Raw genomic sequence first — 26,408 nt, forward strand, 5'->3', positions numbered from 1 at the left:
CCGTCCCTTTCCAATGAACCCCTTTTCCCCATCATAATACATCAAGTTTAGTTAACCATACATTTTTTACTAATATGTACTTCATTTGAAGTCTGTTTTAAGTAGCCTCTGTATGTGGAAAGTACCTATTTTGCAACCCCTTCTCAGAGTTTCATTTTTTGTTTTATATCTACTGTTTAATACGACAAATGCTCCAAAAATATTTATAACACCTATTCTTACTTTCCTCGCTCTAAAAATGTTTAAAGAGAAGGTTCAAGTTTCTTTTTGCCCTAAAGATCGTTATGGGGTGGGCTCCTAACAGGCCCAACGTGGAGAAAATTCTGAGTTATTTTTGGTCAAAGAGGTTTACACAGAAGCCAGCTCTGAATTACTTCTAACGAGAAGAGCAAGGCTCCTGTTTTCGCTTGTCATTTATCTTCTCTTGCCTTACTCTTTTCTCTTATTTTGCTTTTTCTTATCTCTCATTTTAAATTTTTCTCTCCCTCTTGATGCAAAGCTATATTTTCCTTTCTTTTTCTGTGCATTTTCCCATCCTATTTCCCTTCTTTCTGTCTCTACATTATCTTAAGAGAGCACAAATCATTTACAGCTTGATCCACTCAGCCTGAATCTTTTCCACTTTGATTCACAAACTTCTATTTCTTCTGCTTTGAACCCCTAATTTGCTCCCTACGTCCCTCATGGAGCGTGTAACCATCCAAAGGTTGGCCCAGGGATAAGGCCAGGAAGCACCAGCTGCTTGACAATAAAGTCGCTGGTCCTACGTGTGGGCTCTAGGGGGCGATGCAGTGTAAGGTCTGTCCCGGGCATAGGCGGAGCGAGCGGCAGTCTTGCTCTTCACAGAGCTTTGAGGAGCTGGACCAAAATTGTGCTCCACAGAGAGAAGATACCGGTGCCGGGAAGCACCAGTGCCCTGAGGAAGGGCCATTTCTAAAAGCCCTGTGCTGACACAGGGGTGCTGGTTCGTCTTCAAGAGCCCACTCTCTGGGGTGGGGCCATATCTCCAGCAGAGGTGGGCTGGAAAGGATCCCCCCACCCTGCCCGCCGTGAGTTTAGCTGGAGCCATGGCCTCTGCACGCCTCTCGACGCTTGCGATGCTCTTCACATTGAGTGAGTAATATCCCCTTCCCATTTTCCACTCGCGTGATCCACTTACATGCTCTCCAGCAGCTTCACTGATGCAGCATGGATTAATTTACAGGTGGGCTGAGAGCTCAGTCAGTGGCTCAGCCGGAAGATGAGGTCACGGTCGCTGAAGGGAATCCTCTGACTGTGAAATGCACCTATTCAGTCTCTGGAAACCCTTATCTTTTTTGGTATATTCAATACCCCAATGAAGGCCTCCAGTTCCTTCTGAAATACATCACAGGGGACAACCTGGTTAAAGGCAGCTATGGCTTTGAAGCTGAATTTAACAAGAGCCAAACCTCCTTCCACCTGAAGAAACCATCTGCCCTTGTGAGCGACTCCGCTTTGTACTTCTGTGCTGTGAGAGACACACACTGATAGGGGCTGCAGGGGGAGCAGAACACAAACTCTTGAGTCTAGTAAAGCCCATTTTCTTGACGTCTTTGTTCCTTCACATGAGAGCGGTGGGGTTCTAGGATATGTCACTTATTATGTTAAACTACAATTTTAAACCATAGAATTTGCTCATTCAGGAAGTGTTTATTGAGTCCTGATGTGCCAGGTACTGGGCTAAGCACCGGTCATAAAAAGGTGAAAGAAGTGTAAAACAAATAGAAAAAAACATGGGGGAAAATTACCATGACATTGGTCTGGGCAAGAAGTTCCTTCCTTCCTTCCTTCCTTCCTTCCTCCCTCCCTCCCTCTCTCTCTTTCTTTCTTTCTGAAAAGGGGTTTATTTTCAACAGACATTTCTTTTTATACCGAGGTGAAATGTCATCATCATAATAATTTTGCAATGTTACATACCCTGTTGAGACCATTAAAAAAATTAGGTTCATGGTATACATGTCCAAGTTTGTAGAAAAAACAATTGTGTGATGCTGTGGTTTGCACATCTATTGATCCTGCCACCCAAAGAGTGAACATAGTACCCAGGAGAAAGCTTTTTGTCTCTTGTGAGCAAGGAATTTTTGGATATGACCCCAAAAGCACAGGCAACAAAAGCAAAAATAGACAAATGGTACTATATTAAACTAAAAAACTTCTGCACAGCAAAAGAAACAAACAGAGTGAAGAGAAAGCCTATGGAATGGGAGGAAATATTTGCAAACTCTACATCTGATAAGGGGTTAACATTCAAAATGTTTAAGAAGCTCACATACCAAAAACACCCAAATAAGCTGATTAAAAAATAGGCCAAGGAACTGAATAGCCGTTTCTCAAATGAAGGCATAAAAATGGCCAAGAAGTATATAAAAAATGCCCAACATCATTAATTATCAGGAACGTGCAAATTAAGACCACCATTAGATATCACCTCACAACCTATTAGGTTGGCTATTATCAAAAAGACAAAAGATAACAACCATTATTGAGAAGGTGAAGAGAAGGGAACTCTTCCACACTGCTGGCAAGAACGTAAATTCCATAATGTGCAGCCATTATGGAAAACAGTAGGGAGGTTTCTCAAAACACCAAAAATAGAACTACTGTATGATCCAGCAGTCTCACTATTGGGCATATATCCAAAGAAAATGAAATCAGTATGTTAAAGAGATATCTGCACTCCCATGTTTATTGCAGCACTATTCACAATAACCAAGATATGGAATCAATCTAAGTACCCATCCTTAGATGAATGGATAAAGAAAACATGGCATATAAACACAATAAAATACTATTCAGTCTTATAAAAGGAAGAAATCCTACCATTTGTGACAACACAATTGAGTCTGGAGGACATTATGTCAAGTGAAATAAGCCAGGCACAAAAAGACAAATACCACATAATCTTACTTATTTGTGTAATAAAAAGGTTGAATTTATCGAAGCAGAATAGAATTGTGGTTACCAGAGGCTTGCGAGGGGAATGGAAAGTGATTGGAGAGATGTTGGTTAAAGGATACAAAATTTTAATTAGCTAGGAAGAATAAGTTGAAGATATCTATTGTAATGGTGACTATAGCTAATAATAATGTATTTGCAACAGAAATTTCTTTTTTTTTTTTTTTTTTGAGATGGAGTCTCGCTCTGTTGCCCAGGCTGGAGTGCAGTGGAGTGCTCTCGGCTCACTGCAACCTCCACATCCCAGGTTCAAGCTATTCTCCTGCCTCAGCCTCCCAAGTAGCTGAGATTACAGGAGCCCGTCACTACCTCCAGCTATTTTTTTGTATTTTTAGTAGAGATGGGGTTTCGCCATGTTGGCCAGGCTGGTCTCGAACTCCTGACCTTGTGATTTGCCTGCCTCAGCCTCCCAAAGTGCTGGGATTCCAGGTGTGAGCCACCGCGCCCAGCTGCAACAGAAATTTCTAAAAATTGCTGAAAGTAGATTTTAAGTGTTCTTACCACAAAAATGATATGTATGTGAGGTAATGCAGACGTTAATTAGCTTGATTTAGCCATTCCACAATGTGCACATATTTCAAAACATTATGTTGTATACCATACATATATACGATTTTATTTGTCAGTTTAAAAAAGAATGGAAAGAAGCTATCCTTGATCTCTATGTGCCAGGTGTGATTCCAAACATTAATGAACGCATTTAATTCTCAAAAGTATTATCATCAGCTTCACTTTACAGATGAAGAAGCAAAGTCACATAGAATTTAAGTATCTTGTTCAAGTCACAAAGTTAATAACTGGTAAATTGCAACCCAGGCAGTCTGTCTCTAGGGTACATGGTCCAACCACTCCACTCCTCTGCCAGTCTATAGGCTTCTTGAGGCAAGAGGCTGATTTTAGTGATGGTGTAGCCCTAACTCCAGAAAGGGTCGCTGTCAAAAAAGTGTTGGTTATATGAATGAACAATAAACTGACACTCTAAACGGTTTGGTGTGTGCCAAGATAGAGAATTCAAAAAATGCTCTATGAGATGAGGATATAGGAATAGCTTAGCTGTGAAAGAAGACAGAAGCAGTCTGTAATGGGAAGAGTTTGAATCAAGGAAGGGTGTAAACGTGTAGTTCTTATAAAGATAGTTGCTTACAGTTCCTATGTTCACATCTTACGTATGCTCTTGAGAGGAACTGGACTGAATGCACTTTTCTCTCTTTATCTTTTCCCAAGTTCGAGTGTCCTGGGAAGGGCTCTGTTTGACTCAGTGTGAGTTAGGTGGCTCTTCCTTGGACTAATCAGTGGTGGCCATGGGTGCAGGCTGCTTGGATTAGCCCAGCTTGGCTTCCACCTTTGGTGGCTGGGGGTGGGAGTGAGGATTCTGCAAGTTAGCAGCTCTATTTTGAACTACCTGGTTAAAAGGAGTATGTCCGAAAATAAGTTAATTTTTACACAGGGATCTACATCTGTTTATTTTTTTCCCCAAATGGATAGCCAGTAGTTCTTATACCACCTCCTGAAAAATTCACTTTTGCCCCATAGATTTGAAATACCACATTTACAGTATATTAAATTCCTAGATATACTCAGATCTACTTTTGAACTCTTGATTTTTATAGTTTTGTGCTAGAATGTGCTGCTTTAGGGAGATTCACCCTGCAGCCTTTGGTTTGTACCTTGTGATTTACCTGCCTGCTTTTGATATCCCTCAATCCATCACATACCTTGAGGAGCCTTATACACAAGGATATGGACACCTTAGCCCACATGTCTACAGTCCAGGCAAACAGTGATCTTTTGACCACCCATTGGGCCTAGAGTTGTGTATACAGGTGGGATATCTGCTTCTGGGAAGATAATCCTTGAGATAGGCCCATGCAGATCTTAAAAGTGAGTTTGGGAATGTTTGTGCAGGGAATTCTGAAATCCTGGGTACCCAGAATATGGTCAAGAAGAGGTATTTAGACTCTAAAGGGCCACGTCTCCTTTGTCCTGTGATTTTCTTATGGGGAAAGGGATAGGAATAGCTGAATAATAGCTGGGGTGGAGGCACAGAACTCTGAGCAGGGACATCACTTGCTCAGGTCTAAGGGAGGCAGTGTTCTGTACCATTACTGCCAAAATACATTTGTATTCATGAAACCATGATATCTGTTTTAGATTTAAGTATACAGTTGCCATAACTCTAGGTAAGCGCTCAGCCACTATCACTGTTTCACTCCAAAGTAAGTTCATGTTCACAGGGATATTTTTATCACATTACACCATTGACCTGGCTGTGTGGCCTGTTTCTGCCTTTGATACTTATAAATACATTTTATGCAAGTCCTGCCAAGGAAAGAAGTCTTTCTATACAATTATGACTTATTTATTCATTTAGCTATTCACTTATTCACTCAATGATTATTTGTGGAGTTTTGACTATGTGCTCGGCATTGTTACCATCCTTGCAGATGCAGTGGTGAACAAATCTTTCCCTCCAGTCATTACCCAGGCTGCACACGTGTTCATATCATTTCCCTACCCAAATAGAACTACTTCTTAGTCAAAGAGATACAACTCTCAAGATTATTTCCTTCTCAGGAAAATTCTCCAAGGTTAAGCTAGGCCTTAGATATTAATCTTTTGTCATGTGGTAGTGATTGGTGTTGGTGGTGATGGGAGGGGAGTTATGTAGGGAAATGAGAATCCATATTTTCCCCCTTTTTTAAGGTGGCTCAGAGGGAACAACTATGTCTTTTTAGAAGTTCTGTTTTGACTTAAAGAAAAGTTAGTCTAGCATTCCTTTTTCCTGTTTGTTGGGAAATGCTCCTTATAAACAGATAAACTTCAGGAAAAACTAGAAATTCTGGAAAACTTATCTTCATAAGGTTTATTTTTCTCCCCCCTTTTATATCACTTCAAGAACTTTGTGGAAAGAGAACTGAATTAAGAATTAGGAAGCATAGGTTGTTTCTGATTCTTCCTCTAAGTAACTATGTGACATTGGACATGCCATTTCTACTCTATGTGCCTCATCTCTTAATTAATGAAATTAAGATAATTGGAAGGATTGTTGTGAGGATTGCTTTATGTGTGACATATATCTTGGACCCCAAATAAGAGTGGGTATTTAGGTGGGCAGAGCAATCAGACACCTAAGACACCAACACTGTGGAGCCCTTATAACTGCCCTGAACTGCTGACATTTGAGCTGTATCATGATAAATTACTTTATTTTGGCCTTTGTTACATCAGTTGGCCCTATATTCTAATTTAATCTTCTATACCTGAAAACCTGCTTTCAGGAAAGGAGCTAATATTATCTACTTACATTGCAGTTAAGTTGCATTTAAGCACCAACTTAAAAAAGTTATTTGTGGAATCACAGTTTTTGCCCTTGAAATACACTTTTAAGCATTTTAGAGAAGGTAAAGGTAGGGAAACATGTTTTGGGGAAGAAAAGTTGTCCTGATTTTGCTGAGAACACTATGTAGACAGTCATCTTCTCATCCATGTGAGAATCTGTCCCTGCCTGGATACAAGGGAGACACTTCTCCCTGCAATCTTCCCGTGCTACATTCAGTCCTCCCTCCTCTCATCTTTCCCTGATTGTGTAGTGAGTTTCACTGGGTTCTCTGAAAGAGTCTTTGAATTCCATTCTAATTCTTAAAAATTGTGCTTCTGTGATATGCAAGAGTTGGTGGGGGTTCCACCATGAATTCCAGGAGAGGCCATAGGTAAGTTGCGGTCACTAGCTGTCATCAGCACTGCAGGGATCCCACACAGATCCTGCAGAATGCCTCCTTCTGCAGTATAAGTAATGAACAAGTATTAAGTAAAGTGATATTTCATTTAACTATTAAATTAGCAATTGTGAACTATATAAACAATATTGACAAAGAGTAAATGGGTACTGAAGTGTACTATTGATGGCATAAACTCATATGATGCTTTTGGGAGGCAATCTGGCAATCTTCACTGTGTCTCTTTTCTCACTTTTTACTCACTCTTCTACCCACTGAAGTGTGCTTTTAACTTCCACCCTTGGCCCAACTATTCTTGCCAGGGTTAGCAACAGTTTCTTGGGTTACATCCAATGAATGATTGATTATTCCCTCTTTGAAACCTGGTCCTCTTTTGGTTTCTGGTACACCACTTTCCCTTTAAAAAAAAAAATTTGAGAGCTGACTTTCAGTAGATCACAGTGAGGGAGCTGCTCTGCTACGTGTGAAACCCCAGCCCACCTCTCTCTTTTTGATGTTCTTATATCTTTGGCTGAACCTGCACTGTCTTTTTTTGTGGGCTTTTCTTCTGCTCGCTCTTTTATTGGGAACCTGCCCCGATATTTACGTAGGTTCTTTTCTATTTTTCCTAAGCGTCGACCAGCTTGAGAAATAAAGGGACAGAGTACAAAAGAGAAATTTTAAAGCTGGGCGTCCGGGGGAGACATCACATATCGGTAGGTTCCGTGATGCCCCACAAGCCACAAAAACCAGCAAGTTTTTATTAGGGAGTTTCAAAAGGGGAGGGAGTGTGCGAATAGGTGCGGATCACAGACATCAAGTACTTTACAAGGTAATAGAATATCACAAGGCAAGTGGAGGCAGGGTGAGATCATAGGACCGAGGCGAAATTAAAATTGCTAATGAAGTTTTGTGCACCATTGTCATTGATAACATCTTATCAGGAGACAGGGTTTTGAGATCAACTGGTCTGACCAAAATTTATTAGGTGGGAATTTCCTCTTCCTAATAAGCCTGGGAGCGCTATGGGAGACTGGAGTCTATTCACCTCTGCAGTCTCAACCATAAAAGACAGGCGCACTTGGGGTGGCTGTTTATAAGCCTATACCTCCAGGCGTGTATTCTCTCAGGGATGTTCCTTGCTGAGAAAAAGAATTCAGCGATATTTCTCCCATTTGCTTTTGAAGGAAGAGAAATATGGCTCTGTTCCACCCGGCTCACTGGCGGTCAAAGTTTAAGGTTATCTCTCTTATTCCCTGAACAATTGCTGTTATTCTGTTCTTTTTTCAAGGTGCCCACATTTCATATTGCTCAAACACACATGCTGTACAATTTGTGCAGTTAATGCAATTATTACAGGGTCCTGAGGCCATATACATTCTCCTCAGCTGACAGGATCAAGAGATTAAAGTAAAGACAGGCATAGGAAAGCACAAGGGTATTGACTGGGGAAGTGATGTGTCCATGAGATCTTTACAATTTATGTTTAGAGATTGCAGTAAAGACAGGCATAAGAAATTATAAAAGTATTAATTTGGGGAACTAATAAATGTCCATGAAATCTTCACAATCCATGTTCTTCTGCCACGGCTTCAGCCGGCCCCTCCATTTGGGGTCCCCAAATGGACCCAATGGGTTCCTGCAACACTCTTTAAAGTTGGTGTTCTTCAATGAGAACACATGGACACAGGAAGGGGAACATCACACTTCAGGGACTGTTGTGGGTTGGGGGGAGGGGGGAGGGATAACATTGGGAGATATACCTAATGCTAGATGACGAGTTGGTGGGTGCAGTGCGCCAGCATGGCACATGTATACATATGTAACTTACTGCACATTGGGCACATGTACCATAAAACCTAAAGTATAATAATAATAATAATAATAATAATAATTACAATAAAAGAAAAAAAAAAAAGTTGGTGTTCTTTTTTGTGTTTTTTTTTTTTTTTTTTTTGAGACAGTCTCGCTCTTGTCACCTAGGCTGGAGTGCAGTGGTGTGATCTCGGCTCACTGCAACCTCTGCCTCCCGGGTTCAAGCAATTCTCCTTCCTCAGCCTCCTGAGTAGCTGGGATTACAGGTGCCTGCCACCACCATGCCCAGCTAATTTTTGTACTTTTAGTAGAGATGGGGTTTCACCATGTTGGCCAGGCTGGTCTCGAACTCCTGACCTCAGGAGTCCGCCAGTTGGTGTTCTTTAGGATTCTTCCCTTGACCTATTTATTTTCTCAGTCAAAAATTCTTTCTGGGTAATATTATCCATGCTCATGCTTTGACTATTGTTTGCTCATTATTTTCAGCTCATATATCTCTTCTGAGCTTCAGTTTAATATATCAAACTGGGTTTTTGACCTATGTGAATTTTCCAGAAGCACCTCAAATCAAATGGTGCAAAGCTTAGCTCTTTATCTTTCTTCCTTTCTCCCCCACTCCACCATATGAAACAAAACAAAACAAGATAAATTCGCTCTTTCTTTTGTGTTTTTCATATCAAACAACAGGACCATCATCTACCCAAGAGCCATCCACTCTCTTGCTTCAAGTCTGTCCAGATGCTGTGCCTTCTGCCTCTTTCTACTCAGCCCAGTCTTCATCATGCTCATTCTTCCTCTTCTCTTAAGTTTTAGTTTAGGTGGGTGTCACTCCTGCTGGGAAGTCTTCCTGCAATCCTACAACCAAAACCATTTCACTTCCTTGTGTTCCTATAGTACTCTATGCTTTCCCTACCACGGCTGTTATCATGAGGACTATCATTGCTATTAAAATCCTCTTCCTTCCCACTAGACCGCTGGGTCTTTCTTGTCATTGAATGGCCAGTGTCTGCCTCAGTGCCTGACTCTAAAAGGGGCTCCGCAAATATTTGTTGATTGAATAAATTGATACTTCCCAAGACTCTTAAACTGTTCTTACTCGAATTCAGGAAATCCTCCTTGCAGAAGCTAGTCTAAATAAATAATTGGAAGTTTAGACAAAGATTTATGTACAAAGGTTTTTATCATAGTATTCTTTCTAAAATCCAAATGTTTAATACTAGAGAAATTGGTAAATAAATTATAGCACATTTGTACCATGGACTATGTTGAGGCTATTAAAATTGGATTTTTGTGTATATTTATTGACAAAAAAAGTTTGGAAAATAATATCAAGTTGAAAAAACCTCCAGCATGTGCAAATGTGTGTTTGTTCATGTGCATACACAATTCAGTTGTGCTAACAATAGTCATGCAAAAACAAAGGATTAAAAAGCGGTGTGTCTAAATATTATCAATGATTTTTTCTGGGATATGGTACTACACATGATTTTAAAAACACTTTCCTATATTTTCCAAATTCTGTATTTAGAATTCATTATTCTTCTAACCAGAAAAAAAATCCCACTTAAAAAAAATTTAATATATCCCTCTTGTAGTTGGCTATTGCTATAGGGTGTGGTTTTCTTTCATAACCTTAGGAACTTTCTAAAATTTGTTTTAACAATGGTCTAAATTTTTTATTACAATATACATAAAAAACAACATTAATGTATGTGATATGCTCCTATGTGTTCACCCAAATACTTTTGAACACCAAAAATGTTTTGCAAAGGAGTATGTATATATCAGTTAAGGTTCTCCAGAGAAACAGAACTAATAGGATGTCATCTATCTATCTATCTATCTATCTATCTATCATCTATCTATCTATCTATAAATATTTACTGGAATATATATATTTATTGGAATATACATGTAATTGTTGGTTATATATAAATCTTGGTCCAAGTCTAAAGGCTCAAGAATCAGAAGCACTGATGTTGGAAGGCAGGGAAGATGGATGTCCCAGCTCAAGGAGAGAGAGAAAAGTTGTCCTTCCTCTGCCTTTTTGTTCTATTCAGGCCCTCAGTGAATCGGATGATGCCCACCTGCATTGATTAGGGTGGTCTTTACTCAGTCTACCAATTGAAATGTGAATATTTTCTGAAAACACCCTCACAGACACACCCCACAATAACATTTTACCAGCCACCTGGGTATCCTTTAGCCTAGCCAGGTTGACACATAAAGTCAACCATCATAACCTATGTAACATATAATATATAATATAATTATTAGCACCACATATTAGTTTGCTAAGGCTGTGGTAACAAGAGGCCACAAACTGGGTGGCTTAAACAACAGAAATGTATTGTTTCACAGTTCTGGGGGACAGGAGTTCAAAATCAAGGTGTTGGCATGGTTGGTTCCTTCCGAGGGCTGTGATGGAAGGACCTGTTCTAGGCCTCTGTTCTTGGCTTGTAGATGGCCATCTTCTCCCTGTACCTCTTCAAATTTTCCTTCTATTTTTGTCCATCTTGGTGTCCATATTCCCCCTTTTTATAAGGACACCAGTCATCATTCACCAGTTTGGATTCGAGCCCACCCAAATACCACATTTTAACTTGATTACCTGTAAAAACTGTTTCCAAATAAGGTCACCTTCTGAGGTACTAGGGATTTGAACTCCAATATGCATATATACTTTTTGGGTGGGAGGAAGACACAATTCAACCCACAACACACCACTACCATCAATAATTACTTTCATTCCATAGGCCGAGGGATAGAAAAACTTCTAGTGTTTCTGCCTCCAGTTGCCTGGTATCCAGTAATAATCTCCGAAGTGAGGTAACAGGTGGCAACACAGAAACTTCAGGTTCCATTTTTTGGCCTGAAAAAGGAAGACCATTTTGGCTTGGTGATATTTCCTGCATTAAACATAGTTTTTTTTTTTTTTTTTTTTTTTTTGAGATAGAGTCTGGCTCTGTTGCCCAGGCTGGAGTGCAGTGGTACCATCTCAGCTCACTGCAACCTCCGCCTCTTGGGTTCAAGCGATTCTCCTGCCTCAGCCTCCTGAGTAGCTGGGACTACAGGCACGCACCACCACCACGCCCAGCTAATTTTGTATTTTTAGTAGGGACGGGGTTTCACTGTATTAGCCAGGATGGTCTTGATCTCCTGATCTCATGATCCGCCCGCCTCTGCCTCCCAAAGAGCTGGGATTACAGGCGTGAGCCACCGCGCCTGGCCCATAGTTTGTATTTTTATAGAACACTCTAGTTTAGAAATAACTTACTTATGTTCATTTAATCCTTATAATCTGTCTTGCCGAGATGAAGAAATTGTGCCTCTCAAATGGTGATTTGAACAAAATCGCACAGCTATCAAATCCAAAGGATTGTTTCAATTCAGTGTGTCTAACTTCTCACTCAGTGTTTTCTTCCATAACTGAACATAGACTCCATAGTCCAAACCAAGCTCTCTGCTATTGCGTTTACAAAGAAATGTGATATTCCATAAATTGTGCCGATCTGAGACCTACTGACTTGTGTGAAACATTTTTTCTGAGTATAGTTACCACAAGAGGTCGCTGTTGCAACGAGTTGAGTTTAAAGGGTAACCCATTTATTTTCATTTCTGTACAAGGTGTTCTAGTATCTTCAGGTCCCTCATAAAAACATCTTTGCTCCTTCACTTGTTACTGAGGAAAGCCTGGTTATTTATTTCATGACTTGTGATAGCTCCTGTGTCAAAATGTTACTAGAAGCCATCAACACTCACTGATTTTTTTTTTTTTTTGCATGGGAAAATGGAAAAATTGCTGATTCAGAATGCTTTCGGCAATTCTAGACCTAGAAGAGGCACCTCCCAAATATTTTCCAGTGATTTTTTTCATTCCTATATTATAAGAGAAAAGAACTCAAACAACATACCACTATCTTTTCCACATTAATGTGAGTATGTAACAGGTTTTGTTTATAGCATTCGGCTGATTCAATGAGTACTACTGTGTCTTTTGGATTCAGTGAATACTACTGTGTCTTTTGGCTCTTTTCCTGAATGGCTTTATTTTTCTTTTCAGTTTTTGTGCTTCTGTTATAGGATTTATACTAATTATTTCCTGAAGGAAGTGTGTACAGTAACTACAAAAAATTAGACATATAATCCTACACAACTGCCTTCTACTAGCCATGGTACTCTGCGCTCTGAATCAGATGAGAAGAAAGGGAAAGGAACTACGATTTACTGTTGACTACATGCCACAGGTTGAAACCCTGAAATACATATTATTGTCCCCATTTTACAGATGAAGAAACCAAGACTCAGAGGAGTGAGCTGCCTGAGGTCACAAGGTGGCAGAGTTGAGATTTAGATTTAGATCTGTCTGACACAGCCTGTGCCTTTTCTTCTTGTTCACCTCACCTCCTCCTTGGTTAAGTGAGTGATTCCAGACCAAATGTCCTATCCTAGCTGGTCAGCAGGGACTAATGAGGGGTTTGTTCCTCTATTTAATATCTGTTACACAGGGTCTGAGAAGAAGGTATTAGTTGTGGACTTAGTGGGATTATAAATAATCCCAGGGAATCAGGAGATGGAAGGTCCAGTCCAGACTGCCTCATTTGCTCTTTCTTGGAATAGGATTAGGAATCCCTGTTTCTTCTTGGCTAAATAGGGGTCAGTGGAGCATTGCAGGGCATAAAGTACAAAGTCAGGCAGGTTACACTTAGACCATGACTGTCAATGAGTCCATGACTGTCAGACCGACTACAGTAGATGACCACCCTCTGGGGCTGTGGAAAGTGATGTGATGGGGAATAGGAGCCCAGTGGAATTCTACCTTCTCATAGCTTTGCCTCATTTGGACCAAATCTTTAAGAGATTAGACCTCTGCAAAGATCTAAAATGAAATTCAGGCTGCTGTGCTTCAGTACCAGCAGTTTTCGCTCCCTACTCTTCTTGGGGGTTTAGTTGAACTTTGAGGGGAGCCCCGCTCTGAGGAGCTGCTGCCCTGCTATTGGCTGCTCTCCTGGGACAGCCCTGAGTGATAGCTGCTGGTGTGGGCCCTGACAGTTGCTGCTGGGCTCATTGCAGCTCAGACACAGCAAAAGAGCCTAGAACCTGGGTCCTAGTTTGCACCTAGGATATGAGGCAAGTGGCGAGAGTGATCGTGTTCCTGACCCTGAGTGAGTTATTTTGGGGTGAAGAGGAATGGGATCTGGGCCTGATGATGCTGGAAAAGAATCTGGAACTTTGCCTGCTAGCAGTTGCTCTTTATCCAAGATGTAGAAGGATAGCTTCAGGGTCCCATTTTTCTCCAGGCAGCTCCTGAGCATTTATGTGAGATGTGTCTCAGGGCAGCAAAGATTTTTGGGGTTTCTAATCCCTAGGGTCTATCCGTGGGAGAGGGATAGTAAACCTGACACTTCTGTGTATGTTTTCATGGGCCTCCCTGGGATAAATATTTTTGTACTGAAATGTAAATGAGAAGTAAATTGTATGTGCCTATATATGGCAGGGAAGTAGAGCGTGGGGATGGATTTGACTGTGAGAGGGAACCGTGGGGCTGCTGAGTGGGACCGTCTAACTTACCTTGCTTTCAGGATACGGGCTAGGATTGTGTTTTACTCCCATAGGTACTTTGAGCCTTGCTAAGACCACCCAGCCCATCTCCATGGACTCATATGAAGGACAAGAAGTGAACATAACCTGTAGCCACAACAACATTGCTACAAGTGATTATATCATGTGGTACCAACAGTTTCCCAGCCAAGGACCACGATTTCTTATTCAAGGATACAAGACAAACGTTATAAATGAAGTGGCCTCCCTGTTTATCCCTGCTGACAGAAAGTCCAGCACTCTGAGCCTGCCCCGGGTTTCCCTGAGCGACACTGCTGTGTACTACTGCCTTGTGGGTGACACACAGTGAGACAGATGGGCCTGCACCTGTGCAGTTTTCCTCTGTGGGGTTGGAGTCACAGCCTAGAAAGAAGTCCAAAAATGCTTTCTAAAATTTTTATTTTCAAAAGGTATTAGCAAATTTATGTATTCTTCTACTATTTGCAAAATTTATCTTATTTTTTAAACAGGCATTTCACTTACATTATCTAAAATTAAAAAAGTATAAAAGGGCATATAGCATGATGTCTTCCTTCCACCACGGTCCCTGAGTACTCAATTTTCAAAGTGAAGTATCTGTGGTATTTATACTGTTGTTGCTAAGTTCACTGGTACTCCTCAGTTTGTGTGTATAGATAGACACACACTACATATACTTTATATGCATACCACTCACAGTCAACATGGGCAATGTGCTTCTTAGCTTTTGAAACATTTAGCCTAAGTATCAGGTTATTACTTATAGCTGCACACATTTTGAACATTTCTGTGGCCATTTGCAAGTAGCTACGTGCTGGTTTCCATGCGTCCCCTGAGATTAGATCTCTCACTCTCTCTGTTGCCTGTCTTTCCCTTTTCTTTTGTCCCACTTCCCTATTGTGGATGGTAAGTAATGGAAAATGGAGATGATGGTAGAGGAGGAGATGGGAGAGAATTTGTTTCTGATTTGCATTGTAGACTATTTTTGAAACATCTAAATCAGGAACAGAGATTCCGGATCATTATTAGCTTTTAAAGTTGGGTTCTTTGAGGCCCCAAAGAGACAAGAATAACAGAAAATTTGCTGAGAATCCTGCTTGGGCTTCTGAGGCTTCCTTCATTAGGATCATGGGGTATGTTTTTGTTTGTTTGTTTTTTTGTGGGATGTTGCCTCTGATTTTGATCACAGGGAAAGTAATATTTGGTAATTTTTTAATTGAGAATGAGAGGATCAGGCTATGTGGCGGGAGGAGGTTTCCATCTAGTTTATCTGAGGGTTTGGTGGGGGAGTAGTATTGTGGAAAGAAAACAAACATTTGTAGAGTATTCGAGCCTATACACTCATCTCCTTTGTCTGACTTCTCTACACAGCGACGAGGAGCCGGCAGAAAGTGGGAGTCCTGGTCCCCAAATGTCCAGGACGCAGCCAACTCTTCTCTGAAGTGCTCCACTATTTCCAGTACTTCATGTGGCACAGACAATATCCTCAAAAAAGGCTAGTGTTTCTGATTTTCATATTCTCAATGGAGAAAATGAGGAAGGAATATTTACAGCTCATTTGAATAAAGACAATGAATACACCTCTTTGCACAAAACAGACCCAAAGGCTGGAGACTCTGACACCTACATCTTTGTGAGAAGCTCAGAGTGATTCCAAAGTCCCTGGAGAGCCTCTGCCAAAAGCTGCACTCCAGTCATGAGAGTTGAGAGAGTGGGATAGAGGGGCATCTCTGTAGGCATTCCTGCCTACTTATGAAAATCAATACCCACATATGAGAGGCTGTGTGGGATTATCTAAAGAAGATATTATACTATTCTGTAGATAATTGATCTGGAAAAAAAATTAAAGGTGGAATATTGGATTGGAAAATTTCAAAATGTTTTCTATCCACTTGGAGTTCATCCCATGCCTGTTCTTGGGATCTTAGTTGGATGATGCCTTTGGGGTAGTCCAGAGGAAAAGAGCTGTGCTGTGGAGATGGGGAGCCGGGTTATGGTCCAGGTTCTTTCAAGGAGGCACTAACTGTGAGGAAACAACACAACTAGCTTTTGTTTCAAGGTCTGCTTTTATGAACAGGTATCTGTATGTTAGCCACTTTGGAAGAAAGAGTTGAATAGCCACTGAAGGATGGTGGAAAGGGCACTCTAATTCTAGTTGTACTTTATTTTTGCTACATGCTCTGGGCAGCAAAACAGCCTGGAAAAATAATCAGCTCTAAAGCCAGGCATTCCCGGGTTTGAATCTGAGATCTCCTGCTGTAAGAGTTTGACCTTAGCCAAATACTTTTGGCATTTGAGCTTTAATACTTTGTCTATAAAATGAGGGTCGTAATACTATTTTCCAGGGTTCTTCTGTGGTTAAAAGAATATCACTAAGAATGTCCTGATTTAATCAGCACTCATCAGATTAATGCTATCTATATCCTGCATTATCATTGCTATTAAACCTCACTTGCAACCCAAAAAGCTGTTTGGAGGATGACATCACATCCTGGGTGTTCAGACTCTTCAGAAACTGAAAAAGACCTGAGCCAATATAAGAACATTTTTTTGGGAGTTAAAACTCTTGGTCTGTGACAAAAAGATCAATAAATTGACCAGCTATTTCTCTGTAGAAAAATCCGTGATTTTTTAAAGCAAAATGATGTCCAGGGTGAGGGTTTCAAGGTCCAAGTAGATAAATGATGGTTCATGGAATCATTGGAGAGTCTAGACTCCCAGGTATGGTGGTGACTCCATGCCTTCAGGCTGAAGACATTTGGTATGAATAAATGATTACAAAGTGTTCAGAGCTTTGTCTAATTGCAGAGACCAGAATGAATTTTGGTCTGAGTGTCAGGAAGTGAATAGTTTATGAAGGCATCCAGCCCTGTTCTTATGCAGTGATAGGACTTCCATTATAGTAATCAGAAGCAGAAGTATTTACGAAACATTACTTTGAGTGTGTGAGGAGAAAATAAGCTTTGAGCTGGATTAAGGGTTAACACTTTAATTAAGGTAGGATAAGTTTTTTAATATGTGAAGATGAGACTGTTTTTATACTTAAAATTAATTGTAAAATTTGGGAGTTTTACCCAAATATTAAACAAAGGAGTAAGAGGAGATGACAAAAATCAAGCTGTCTTACATTTTCCCCCTTCAGCCCAGCCCAGTTTATAAGCCAGTTTATTAATAAATCAAGAGACAGAAGTATAAATATCCTGATAAGTTTTCAGAACAAAATTTTCACTCTTAGTAATTCCTATTAAATGAGTCTGACTTAGCTTCTCAATTTAGATATTATAGAAGTTTATCCCCATTTTCCTTCGCTGCTAAACCCTGTGCTTGGTTCCCATACGAGTGCTTATGATACTGTTTCCTCTGGGTGAGTAAAATTCTATTTTATCCTCTTGTTCTCTAGAAGTTCAGTATTGCAATTGGATTCTGAATAGAGATACCTTCTCTTCATAGGTAAGTCTATTCTGGTCTCACTGACACTGTATTGATATTGCCAGAGGAACCAGAGGCCCAGTCAGTAACCCAGCCTGTCTCTGAAGGAGCCCTGGTTCTGCTGAGGTGCAACTACTCATCGTCTGTTCCACCATATCTCTTCTGGTATATGCAATACTTCAACCAAGGGCTCCAGGTTCTTCTGAAATACACATGTCAGCAGCCTTATCACAGGCAACAAAAGTTTTGAGGCTGAATTTAGGAAGATGGAAACCTCTTTTCACCTGAAGAAAGCCTCAGCCCATTTGAGTGACTAGGTTGAGTATTTCTGTGCTGTGAGTGACAGTCTGTCTGTGGCTGAAGAGGGAGCTCAACACAAACTTCTGGGAAGTATGAGCCTTTCAGGGACTCAAGGGCTTGACCTGGAGAATTCTCAGTGAGATGCCATATTCTATAAAGACAAGTAGGGCAGAAGGAATTAAGTGTGTAGCTCTTGTGCAGAAGCTGGTCTTTACTTACTCTTCGAAGAGTCAGGATTCATGAAAAAGGGCAATTCATGAGAAATGCACAACGTCTGCAACAGACTGGAGACTGGAACCTCCTCAGAGAATCACTTCAAATGGGACAGTGGCAGGGCTGTTTTGGGGTGGGGATTGCCAGGTGACCAGTGACCAGACATTAGAAAGTGCTGCAAAAATCTGTACCGAGGCTTCTTTCTAACTGAGGGGGTTTTCCTACAGTAATACGCAGACAATCACACCCATATAAATGGATCTGTGTGAATATTTGGAAAACTGAATGGGGAGATGAAGGTTAAGAACAGTTAGGGGAAGGAACTGGATAGCACGTGATCAAATTAAATCACTAAGCACACAAGGAGACTACTTACTGATTGTTCCTGTCACTTACTCAGCTCTTCCATTTTGCATCATCTCAAAAAGATGGAGCTCGGATCTTCATGAATCCATAAATAGATCAAGTTGAGGCCTGGGCTATGATAGCATGATAGATATGATTACCTGAGCTTAGTTAAGAGTAGGATTCTTTTCAACCTAAATGCCCATCAATGATAGACTAGATAAAGAAAATGTGGTACATATATACCATGAATATTATGCAGCCATACTTTGCAGGAACGTGCATCGAGCTGGAGGCCATTATTCTTAGCAAACTTATGCAGGAACAGAAAACCAAATACTGCATGTTCTCACTTACAGGTGGAAGCTAGATGATGAGAACACATGGACACATAGAGGGGAACAACAGACCCTGGGGCCTATTGAAGAGTGAAAGGTGGGATAAAAAAGATCAGGAAAAATAACTAATGGGTGCTAGGCTTAATTACCTGGGTGATGAAATAGTCTGTACAACAAACCCCATGACACAAATATACCTATGTAACGAACCTGCACACGTACCCCTGAACTTAAAATAAAGGTAAAATTAAAAAATAAGATTATTTTAGGCTGGGCACAGTGGCTCACGCCTGTAATCCCAGCACTTTGGGAGGCTGAGGTGGGCGGATCACCTAAGGTCAGGAGTTTGAGACCAGCCCGGCCACCATGGTGAAACCCCGTGTCTACTAAAAATACAAAAATTAGCTGGGTGTGGTGGCGCATCCTGTAATCCCAGCTAGTCAGGAGGCTGAGGCAGGAGACTTGCTTGAACTCAAGAGGTGGAGGTTGCAGTGAGCCGAGATGGTGCCATTGCAATCCAGCCTAGGCAACAAGAGTGAGACTCAGTTTAAAAAAAAAAAAAAAAAAAAGATTCGTTTAAAGTGAAGCAGGGCTTTACTCTAAAATAGATATGTTATTTATATATCTAATATATAGATCTGTCTACATGTCCTCTCTCTCTCCAGTTTCCTAATTTTTTAAAACTAAAATTATTAAAATTACCTTCTTCTCTAAATTAGAAATGTCTTCAATGTCTTCAATACTCCTGATGAACTTCCTCCATCTACATCTACTCTGAGGAAAAAGACAATGGAATGAAGGAAATAAGGAACAAAAGTGGAGATAGCGGAAGTGGGGAAAAAAGTAAGAAAATGCTGGAGGAAAAAGGAGAAACATTTTGTGTGGACTTCAAAATATGGCCTTCAGCACATGTTCACAGCACAGAATCAGCTGTGTAGGTTTTGAAGTGTAAAGAAAAAGGTCTGGATGGAAGAAGAGAGGAGGGGGAGGGGCGAATGTAATCAAGGAAGGCATCCTACACATGTCCTATTTCTTTTATCACCAATTGAAGCCTTATTTTAGACATACGCTATGTTCACGTATAAATATAAATATATTTTTAGATTTACAAATCTATTCTAACTTGTTTTATTTGTATTTACTTTTCTTAAAATGGGGATAAACAAAATGATATATACCATAAAAGAGGGTATTCCTTTGTTAGACCCTCAATGTAAATAAATTCTCAAATTCTCTGCCTAACTATGTGCCTTGATTCTTGTTTAGAAAGTCAGATCACTGAAACTATGACTCTCCAGGGATATTGACCCAGATGAGGCCCCTCTTTCCCTCTGAGTCATCTTCTCGCTTTTCTCATCCTCCTTGCAAACTTTCAAAATCTCTGTCTAAAATAGTTCTCAGTAAAGATTGGGGATATTGGGGATATATCCCCTTACTGCTTCCTTCACCTCCACCAGGCTCTGTCCCCCACCCCCACACACACCTGAGAAAGATTACACATTTAGACTGGGCTGGGCCACCATCGTTGGAGTTTCCTCTTAAGAAACATAATGCAAAGCTCTGCTGTGAGTGTTATTGGTGCTCAGTGAGTCTGTTGGAACCTATTAATTGTAAGAACACAATTTGACTGGACCCAAGACTTGACAACCTTCAGAACAGCAACCAGGCAAGGAGCCATGGAGAGGAGACTGGAAGCTCCGCTGGGGCTTCTGTGGGTCCAGGTTTGCTGTGAGTTGGGCCATCTCAGATGGGGGCTGTGGGGTGTTCCACAGCTGACAAGAGAAGGGAGGGAAGGGAGGGCTGATACAAAGCTCCTGGACTCTCCTACATCCTCATGGGTGTTTCTTGGGCTATCTTACATGTTTGGAAAATGCATCAATGATTCCCCAGTGACATCATATGCATTTGTCTTTCTCTTTCCAAGAAGGGGTGAGAGGGGTGCAGGTGGAGAAGGGTCCTTCAGCCCTAAGTCTCCAAGAGGGAACCAGCCCCACTCTGAGGTGCAACTTTTAAAAATTATTTTTATTTTAAATTTTTGTGAGTACACAGTAGGTACATGAAGTATTTTGTACCTACTATAAAATATTTAGTAGTACTACACTTTCTTTATTCAATCTACCATTGATGAGCACCTGGGTTGATTCCATGTCACTGCTATTGTGAATAGCACAGTGCTGAACATATGAAATAATGTGTTTGTTTGGTAGAATGATGTATTTTCTTTTGGGTATATACCCATTAATGGAATTGCTGGGTCAAATGGTAGCTGTGCTCTTAAGTTCTTTGAGAAATCTCCAGAATGCTTTCTACAGTGGCTGGACTAATTTACATGCCCATTAACAGTGTGTAAGTATTCTAAGGTAAATTATTTATAGTAATAAATGAGCAGAAAGTTTTTTATAAAAGTCAATAAAGAAAGAAACAAATTTTGACAGTTTCTACACAGTGACTTCTAAGGAAATGTTAATTTGAATTCTCCTATGAAATGATGATTCACCCATTGCTCTCTGTTCTGCAGAAGCATCCTCTGATACTTCTAGTAGGTCTCAATGACTCAGGTATTAGAAGACAGAAGGCAAAGAAGGCCAGGGTCATTTTATTTCCCAAGACAGTGGATTGGAGGCATTGTTAGTATGCCTCTCCCACTTGAAAAGACAAAATAATGCATAGAGATTCACACTGTGAACTTTTTTCAAGAAGCAACAAAGGAACTTAACAGAAAAAGTGAAGCAAATCACAGACCTTTTGAAAGAAGTGGTGGGCAGCAGCCTACACTGAACCAGATGGAAAACTGAGTCTTCAGAGCATGAGGGGGGAGAGATTGCTACAGTGACACACAATCCCAAGGGGAGCTGGGCAATCCAGGGCATGGGGGAAGGCCTTAACCTCACCCAGCATTGGAGCTGATTTAGTGAGCAGCAGAAAGTATATGAGAAGGAGTAGCCTTGGGATGTGCTTTGCGTGCACTCCCAGACTCCAGCGGGGATAGAGGGAGGTCATTTCTGATCCTACCTCACAGGGGACCTTGCAGAACTTTGCTAACTAATTCAGGTGATGGTTATAGGTTGAGAGATGTCTCCCGCCCGGGATACTAGGAACAATATTACAGGGTGGGTGTATACCCACCGCAATTTTGGGAGTAATATCATCTGCTCCCTTCATGGATATTAGGAACAATATCACAGGCGGGGTGTTTTCCCCACCTGCGATATTGGGAGTAATATCATCCTCTCCCCACCTGAATATTAGGAATAAAACCACAGGGGGATGTACACCCCCTGAAATATTGGGAGTAATATCATCCTCTCTCCTCCCAGATATTATAAATGATATGACAAGGGGGTGCACACCCCTGCAATTTTGAAAGTAATATTATCTTCTCCCCCACTGAATATTAGGAACATTATACACAGATATGTATACCCACTGCAATATTAAAAGTAATATCATCCTTTCCCCTCATAATTATTAGGAAGAATATCACCGGGGGTGTGTGTACATGCTCTGCAATATTGGGCGTAATATAATCTTTTCCCTCCTGGATATTAAAAACACTATCACAGCGGGGGTGTACAACTCCTGCGATATTGGGAGTAATATCCTCTTTTTCCCTGGATATTAGTAACAATATCACAGGGGTGGGGGTGTACACACCATGCGATATTGGGATTAATATCATCCTCTTCCCTTCTGGATATTAGAAACAATATCACAGGGGAAGTGTACACCCCCTGTGATGTTAAGAGTAATATCATCCTCTAATTCCCTGGATATTAGGAACAATATCACAGGGGGGTGTACACCAACTGCGATCTTAGGAGTAATGGTATTCTCTACCCCCTGGATATTAGGAACAATATCACAGGGGGGTGTACACCAACTGCGATCTTAGGAGTAATGGTATTCTCTACCCCCTGGATATTAGGAACAATATCACAGGGGGGTGTACACCAACTGCGATCTTAGGAGTAATGGTATTCTCTACCCCCTGGATATTAGGAACAATATCACAGGGGGGTGTACACCACCTGCGATATTGGGAGTAATATTACCCTCTCCCCTTCTGCATATTAGGAACAATAACACAGTGGGGATGAACATCCCCTGCGCTATTGAGAGTAATTTTCTTCCTTTCTGGATATTAAGAACAATATCACAGGAGGGCTGTACACCCTCTGCGATATTGCAAGTAATATTATCCTCTTCACCCGTGGATATTAGGAACAATATCACAGGCAAGGTGTACATCCCCTGCGATATTGAAAGTAATATCATCCTCTCTGAACCTGGATATTGGGAACAATATCCCGGGGGGGGTGTGTACACCCCCTGCGATATTGGGAGTAATATCATCCTTTCTCCCCATTGAGAACAATATCACAGAGTGAGTGTTCCCCCCACCCGCGATATTGGGAGTAATATCATCCTCTCCCCACCGGAATATTAGAAATAATATCACAGGGAGGGTGTACACCCTTTACAATATTGGGAGAAATATCATCCTCTGTCCTTCTGGAAATTAAAAACAATATCACGGGGAGGTGTACACCCCCTGCGATTGGGAGAAATATCATACTCTCCCCTCCTGGATATTAGGAACAATATCACAGAAGGGATGTACACCCCCTGCGATATTGGAAGTAATAGCATCCTCTCCCCCCCGGATATTCACAACGATATCACAGCGGGAGTTTACACCACCTTCGATATTGGGATTAATATCATCCTCTTTTCCACTGGATATTAGAAACGATATCACGGGGGGGGGGTGTATATTCCCTGCGATATTGACATTAATATTATCGTCTTTCCTCCTGGATATTATTAACAATATCAAAAAAGGAGGGTACACTCCCTGCAACTTAGGGAGTAATATCATCTTCTATCCCCTGGATATATTAGTAACAATATCACAGGGGATGTGTACACTCCCCGCGATATTGGAGTAATATCATCTTCTCCCTGTCTGGATATCAGGAAAAATATCTCGAGGGGGTGTACTCCCACTGCGATATTGCGAGTAATAGTATCCTCTAATTCTCTAGATATTAGGAGCAATATTACAGGGAGTGTACACCCCCTGCGATATTGGGAGTAACATTGTCGTCTCCCTTTCTGGACATGAGGAACAATATCACAAGGAGAGTATACACCCCCTGCGATATTGGGAGTAATATCATCCTCTTTCCCTTTGAATATTAGAAACAGTATCACAAGAGGGGTGTACATCCCCTGCGATATTGGAAGTAATATTATTCGCTTTTCTCCTGGGCATTAGGAACAATATCACAGGTGGGGTGTACACACCCTGCGATATTGTGATTAATATCATCCTCTCTTCCCTTTGATATGAGGAACCATATCACATGGGGTGTGTAGACCCCCTGCGATATTGGGAATAATATTATTTCTCCCTGCCTGGATATTAGAAGCAATATCACAGGGAAGGTGTACACCCCTGCACTATGTAGAGTAGTATCATCCTCTCCCCCCACAATGGATATTAGGAACAATATTTCCGGGGGTGTGTGTAAACTTTCTGCGATATTGGGAGTAATATCATCCTCTCTGCCCTGGATATTAAAAACAATATTACAGGGGGGATGTACAGCCCCTGCGATACTCAGCATAATATCACCCTTTCCCCACCTGAATATTAGGAACAATATCATGGGGCGGGGGGGGCGTACACCCCCTGCGATATTAAGAGTAATATCATCCTCTTTCCTTCTGGACAGTATAAACAATATCACAGTGGGGGTGTATACCCTCTGCGATATTGGGAGTAATATCATCTTTTTTTCCCCTGGATATTAGGAACAATAGCACATGGATCGTGTACACCCCCTGCAATATTGGAAGGAATATCATCCTTTCCGCTCATAATTATTAGGAACAATATCACCTGAGGGTGTTCCCCTCTTGCGATATTGGGAGTAATGTCATCCTCTCCCCACCTGGATATGAAAAAGAGTATCACGGCGGGGGGTGTACACCCCCTGCGATATTGGGAGTAATATCATCCCCTCTTCCCCTGAATATTCGGAATAATATCACTAGGGTGGTGTACATCCCCTGCAATATTGGGAATAATATCATCCTCACTTCCCCTGAATATTAGGAATAATATCACTAGGGTGGTGTACATTCCCTGCAATATTGGGAGTAATATCATTCTCTCTTCCCCTGAATATTAGGAATAATATCACTAGGGTGGTGTACATCCCCTGCATTATTGGGAGTAATATCATCCTCTCCTCCATGGGATATTAGGAAAAATATCACAGGGAATATTTTTGGGAGTGATATCATCCTCTTCCCCTTTGGATATTAGAAAAAATATCACAAGGGAAGTGTACACCCCCTGGGATATTAAGAATAATATCATCGTCTCCTCGCTTAGATATTAAGAACAATATCACAAGGGAAATGTGCAGCTCCTGCGATATTGGGAGTAATATTATCCTCTCCACCCGTGGGTATTAAAAACAATATCACAGGAAGCATGTACATTCTTTGTGATATTGGGAGTAATATAGTTTTCTCTTCTTTAAATATCAACAACAATATCAAAAAGAAGGTGTACACCCCCTCCAATATTGGGAGTAATGTCATCATCTCCCTTCTGGATATGAGGAACAAAATCACAGGGGGTGTGTACACTCCTTGCAATTTGGAATATCAACCTCTCCCTCCCTGGATATTAGGAACAATATCACAGGGGGTGTTTACACCTTCTGCGATATTGGGTGTAATATCATCTTCCCCACTGGATATTAGGAACAATATCACAGGGGATTGTACACCCCCTGCGTTATTGGGAGTAATATCATTCTCTCACCCCCTGGATATTAGGAACAATATCACATCAGGGGTGTGTATGACCTCTGCGATATTGAGAGTAATATCATCCTCTTCCCCTCTGCTTATTTGGAACAATATCACAGTGGGGTGTACATCACTGGAAATATTGGAAGTAATATCATCCTCTCCCCCCATGGATATTAGAAACAATATCACAGGGGGGATGTACACACCCTGTGATATTGACAGTAATATCATCTTCTTTCTTCTTGGATATTAGAAACAATATCACAAGAGGGGTGTACACCCCCTGTGATATTAGGAGTAATATCCACTTCTCCAATTTCGGATATTAGGAACAATATCACGGGGGTTGTACATCGTCAGCAATATCAAGAGTAATATCATTTTCTCCCCACTATATATTAGGAGCAATATCACAAAGCGGGTGTACATCTGCTACGATATTGGGAGTAATGTCATCTTTTTTCTTCTGGATATTAGGAACAATATCACAGGGGATGTGTACACCCCTGCAATATTGAAAGTGATATCAACCTCTCCCCCCCTGGATATTAGGAAAAATATCACGGGGGGGGGATGTTATCCCCTTGCGATACTGGGAGTAATATCCTCTCCTCACCTAGATATTAACAACAATATCACGGGGAGTATACACCTTCTTCGATATTGGGAGTAATATTATCCTCTCCCTCTCTGGATATCAGAAACAATATCACAGGGTGAATGTACATTCCCTGCAATATTGGGAGTAATATCCCAATATTGGGATTGTACACCCGCTGCGATATTGGGGGTTGTACACCCCCTGCGATATTGGGCATAATATCATTATTTTCAACCCTGGATATTATGAACATTATCACAGAAG

The 26,408-nt window shown here is 41.0% G+C and overlaps 1 gene segment (V, D, J or C); it reads left to right on the plus strand.

Annotated features, from left to right (window-relative positions):
* Window positions 1–811: 811 nt before the first annotated feature.
* On the plus strand, window positions 812–20,249 carry LOC134760057 (T cell receptor alpha variable 3-like). The segment is given in 5 exon segments: window positions 812–1,113; window positions 1,205–1,461; window positions 15,459–15,582; window positions 17,488–17,537; window positions 19,432–20,249. Coding segments are annotated over 4 exon segments (477 nt in total).
* Window positions 20,250–26,408: the final 6,159 nt, after the last annotated feature.

This window comes from Pongo abelii, chromosome 15 (genome assembly GCF_028885655.2).
Source record: "Pongo abelii isolate AG06213 chromosome 15, NHGRI_mPonAbe1-v2.0_pri, whole genome shotgun sequence".
In the NCBI taxonomy this organism is placed as follows: Eukaryota; Metazoa; Chordata; class Mammalia; order Primates; family Hominidae; genus Pongo; species Pongo abelii.